Here is a 4,862-nt window from a genome sequence, read left to right on the forward strand (position 1 = left end):
GCGCTTCCCAAGCGGCACACTACAGCAGTGCGCCACCGGGCTGGCCCTGAATATCAAATACTTTGATTAACCAATAAAACCTTCTCTTGAAAATGACAGCAGTATTATACTGATTACTGTACAGCCTATATTATGTAAATGAAAATCTGCTGACTTTTCATCAAGAAAAAACTAGAGTTTAGGTTGCTTTTTATCATGTTTCAAGGAATAATAGATAATTCATTCACTGTCTATACATCCTTCCTTCAGGTATCACTGAGACTCCATTCACATTAGGTTAACTTCATCCATTTCCCTTGAGGAAGTAAAGAGCCTAAAAGAGACAGGCTGCTACTGAGGTCACAACATAGGAGAGTTAATGTTGCTCTGCAAACAGTCTTGGTCAAGGACAGCCAGATGGCCTGGGGACCAGCTTGGCGAGCTGCCTGAGACTCAGGAGGGCTGCAGGTCAACAGCAGGGAGAACATACTTCATTAGACTACAAGCTGAGAACTGTCCAGAGACTCCTTCTGCCACAAAACTGAAATTTAATAATGGTTTACTGGTTTAGTTGTGATTTTCAGTTAAGAATGACAGAAATTGGTTTTAAGTCCAATATTAACGCTCCAAAAGGTTGGGTCATACAGTCTAGTGACGTACTACAGAGCAAGGCCATAGCTGTTTTCTTTAACCTATTTACAGCCTTCCTGTCAGGAAGGCTAAATGAAATCCCCCACTGTTACCAGGTTGGGGCTAAATGCCTTCTTACGAACGACCTCTACCTTACTTCTCTAGTTCAAAAAATACCACAAAGGAAAGGTGCATGCTCTCCATTTATTTGCCTAGTATGCAGGATAAACAGCAGTGGCCCATCTGCTGATCTGGCTAAAGCAGCAAGTTAGGAGCACACATGGCAATATTAGGAATCCTGCCTGAGTGATCCACAGCACTGCTGAGAAAAGCCTGACTTCTCAGGAGAGTAGGCTAGAGAACTACTTCAGTATTGTCCGTAGGCACAAAGTGATCCACGTCTTCGTGCTTGTTTACTTTCAGTTTTAAATTAGCTGTACTGCTCCAGAAGCAACCAGAGGTGCAATGGTTTTATATCGGATCAAGTGCTGCGAGCCCTCCTCCAAGTCAATCACATAGTCCCTGAAAGAGAAGGACAAGGATTTATCTGCAGAGCTTAGCTGGTTCTCCACTGGGAGGAGTATTTCCCACTGTGAGAGATGCGTCACTCACCGCTGTTCATCTGTTTCTGGTTCCACCAGTATGTTTTCTTGTCGTTCTTTCACTCTCAGAAACACATAGGAATCTAGATCCGGTTTGGGAACTGCCAGAAAAACAGTAACATAATTAGAAAATGCTCAGCAAACAAGGTCAACATGGGAAAGCTGCTGGGATTAGTGGTAACAAGCACTTGGGAGGTGACATAAGGAGAGATCTGGCCCCTCACAGAGGCCACTGGTCCGACAAGTGATGAGCACTCACAACGTGCGGGGACCCCGCTCCACACTGTGGCAGGCACAACAGCTACCACCCCCAGTCCCTAGATGAGGGGGAGAGCCAGCAGCATCTGCTGAGCCCACATCAGAGATGCATGCACTCAATGACGTGGGGAGGAAGCAGGAGATGTGGGCTCTGCGGGAAGGGGCAAAAGTCAGCCTGGGGTGCAGAATAACAGGGGTCGAAGCAGAAACATGCATGAAGCTTCAGGACAGTGTATAAATCTGGCTAGGAAATATTTTAACGTAAGGGCCTAGGAGAAGAGAATATTAGGAAGATTGGGTCATATGGTGATAATCTTGAAGGTCAGACTAAGGAATACAGGTTTTAACTGGTAAGTGGTCCCTCACTGTTAAATTACAGGTTAAGAAACTGCAGCTACCCTTCTTCTCCTACCACTAGCCAACATGTCAAGTTAGTAACTCTAGGTCAGGCTGCTCCTTGACAGCTCATCTCCTGGAGTCCTGCTTGAACCTGAGACTCCATCAAATGCAGGCCCAAACAACCTACTGCATACCTTGCAGCTCTTGGGGTTCATATTGCCCTTGGCTCCCTCAAAGCAGTTCAGCACAACTTGCTCTAAAGGTCTAGAGAGGGTCCCCTGGGCTGCTCCAGAGCTCTGGGCCTAACAACAAAAAAACCCCCAAATCTCCAATTTCACCAGTCATTTGGCCCCACTGAGCACCTTGTGATTCCAGACGCCTTCCCCTACCTTGCCACTGGGGTCTACATTGCTCCAGAAGTCTTAGGCGACTTAAAGCATGTGGGCTAAATAAGGAAGACCTTAATTTCATCAGGGCAGGCTAGTTCCACCATGCAGCTTCCAGTCCCAGGAGTCTGGCTCTCTTGTCCTTGGAAGGGACTCAGGAGAAGTGAGTGTTTTAGGGGTGTCCACCAGCGTCAGGTAGAAGTGCTGGGACAACGGCCTGCCCAGCCCCTGGAATTGACATGCATGCCCATCAGCAGGACTGAGCTGATGTAGCCCACTGGGTAAGGCAGCACTGGTGAGACTAGACTAGCTGACTGGGGTGGGGTGGGGTGTGTGACCTTGAGCTGGGCCTATTGTTCCCCTTGGGCAGGCTCAGAAAAATGACCAGTTCAGAGTTCTGGTCAAGATGGTGGAATAGACAGTCCCCAGCGTCACTCTCTCCCACAAATCAACCAATTTACAACTATAAAAATGTAACATCAGCCAAGCTGGGGCCGCTGGAACTCAGGGAAAGAGGAGGAGAGACCTACGGAGTTCATGAAGGTGGGAGAAACTATGATGAGAGAAAGAAAAAGCTGCTCTGAGCATTTCGGGCTGTGGCTGCTTTAAGGCTTGAGCCGATGAGCACATGGAGCAGGAGCCGGCTGAAGTCGCAGCTGCGCCCTTCAGATGGAGTTACTTGGAGGCGGCAGAGAAGAAGAGGGCTTTGGTGGCCCCCAGGACAGCAAGACCACTAACAGAGTTCCCGTGGACCCACGCAGGAATGAGGAGCCAGAACAGCTGAGAAAGGGAGCCATTCAGAGGCTGGTGAGTCAAGGCAAGGGACAGGCACAGGGCCCATCTCATGGGAAGTGTTTGGAGCACGGACAGTGGGGGAGACAGGCCCACAAGGGGAACACTGGGACACAGCAAGGACAGCCGATCCACTCCCCAATCAGCGCAGGACCACTCAGAGGAGACTGATCGGGAATGCAGAATGGCATGGGGTGCAGTTTGATGAAAAAACTCAGGCCCAGATCAGAGTTTCTACACAGCCCAGGTGCACTAAGTCTCTGGAGAGCTGGAAGTACCTATAAGGTCAACCATTAAACCCTGAGCTGCACAAAAAGCCCTTCCCAGGGAAACAGCAGCAAAGCAGCAACTTAGCTCAACCACACAGCTCAAGTACTGGTTCCCATAGGAAGTTCCCCTGTGTTAGAAGTAAGCAAAGGACAAAAAATTAGTTCTGGCCCAGGCACACCACCAGTGCTTTGGGGCTTGCTAGGGGACATGAGGCATGGAGAAGGGGACCAGACCCCCCCTCTCCCACAACCAGCCACACTGCACAAGTGCCTTGGGGCCCTGCTGGGGGGCCCAGGGCATGGATCCAGGGACCGGACCCCCCCCTCCCACAACCAGGCACACCATGCCAGCACCTTGGGGCCTGCCCGAGGCATAGAGAAAGACTGAACCTCCCTCCCACAAACAGGCACACTGCACCAGCACCTCCGGGCCTGCTTGGGGACCCGAGACATGGAGAAGGGGACCAGACCCCCCTCCCACAACCAGGCACACTGTGCCAGTGCCTCGGAGCCTGCCCAGGGACCCAGAGTATGGAGCCAGGGACCAGACCCCCCTCCCATAAACAGGCACACTGTGCCAGAGCCTCTGGGTTCACCCGGGGATCCAAGGCATGGAACCGGGGACCAGAACCCCCTCCCACAAACAGGCACACTGTGCCAGCACCTCGGGGCCCACCTGGGAACCTGAGGTCTGGATCTGGGGACCAGACACTCTCTGCAACCAGGCACACCACCAGCACCAAGGAGCATGCCAAAAACATCACCTTTAGGGCTGGCCTGTTGCTCACTCAGGAGAGTGTGGTGCTGATAACATCAAGGCCACGGGTTTGGATCCCTATATAGGGATGGCCTGTTAGCTCACTCGGGAGAGCGTGGTGCTGACAACACCAAGTCAAGGGTTAAGACCCCCTTACCAGTCATCTTTTAAAAAACAAAACAAAAAACCAAAAAATCCCCCAAAAAGATCATCTCCACGTGGGTGGCCCACCACAGCCACCACAATAACCATGGCTGCCAGGAAAGTGGCTAGATGCCACAACCACCAAGCAGATGGTCCCCCAGCCCCTGGAGTGCATTGATGTAAGGAGAGTCACCAGCAGAGATAAAGAAGAGAATGTCTCTCTCCACAAAACCCATTTCAGAGTGACAGAAGAAGCATCTGTTCTATGATAATACTGGGGGAGCTGATAACACCTCTCAGCATCAGACAGATCATCTAGGCAACAAATCAACAGAGTAACCATTACTCTTTTATAAGGAGAGAAGAAATCTAGGGTAATGGGGGGCGGGGGTAGGCAGAGGGGGATGGGGAGAGATTGGACACGGGGCATAAAGAATAAATACGATTTGTAACAATATATATGCTAGTAATATTGATTTGATCAACATATCTCAATGTTGGGCCGGCCCGGTGGCGCACTGCTACAGTGCACCGCTTGTGAGTGCGGTGGCGCTCCCGCCGAGGGTTCGGATCCCACATATAGACCGGTTCCCGCTCACTGGCTGAGCGAGGTGCGGGTGCAACACCGAGGGTTGCGATTCCGTTGCCGGACATGAAAAAAGACAAAAAGGAAAAAAAAAAAAAAAACATATCTCAATGTTGAACC

General features: G+C 50.7%; 1 protein-coding gene across 1 annotated transcript; it reads right to left on the reverse strand.

Annotated features, from left to right (window-relative positions):
* Nucleotides 1-793: 793 nt before the first annotated feature.
* On the reverse strand, nt 794-2,023 carry LOC103587287 (DNA replication complex GINS protein SLD5-like). Its single transcript, XM_008568764.1, has 3 exons — nt 1,996-2,023; nt 1,222-1,345; nt 794-1,131 (listed from the first exon to the last, which is right to left on the reverse strand). Exons 1-3 carry the CDS (start codon nt 2,021-2,023, stop codon nt 1,035-1,037), a joined length of 249 nt encoding a protein of 82 aa, XP_008566986.1. The 3' UTR covers nt 794-1,034.
* Nucleotides 2,024-4,862: the final 2,839 nt, after the last annotated feature.

Source organism: Galeopterus variegatus, unplaced genomic scaffold (assembly GCF_000696425.1).
Source record: "Galeopterus variegatus unplaced genomic scaffold, G_variegatus-3.0.2 Scaffold438, whole genome shotgun sequence".
In the NCBI taxonomy this organism is placed as follows: domain Eukaryota; kingdom Metazoa; phylum Chordata; class Mammalia; order Dermoptera; family Cynocephalidae; genus Galeopterus; species Galeopterus variegatus.

Coding starts and splice junctions, on each gene's coding strand:
- LOC103587287 (XM_008568764.1), bottom strand. CDS start 2,023: ATGAACCCCAAGAGCTGCAAGGTATGCA. Junction 1,346..1,995: donor CAAGAGCTGCAAGGTATGCA/GTAGGTTGTTTG, acceptor TTGTTTGCTGAG/CATTTTCTAATTATGTTACT. Junction 1,132..1,221: donor CCAGAAACAGATGAACAGCG/GTGAGTGACGCA, acceptor CTTCTCTTTCAG/GGACTATGTGATTGACTTGG.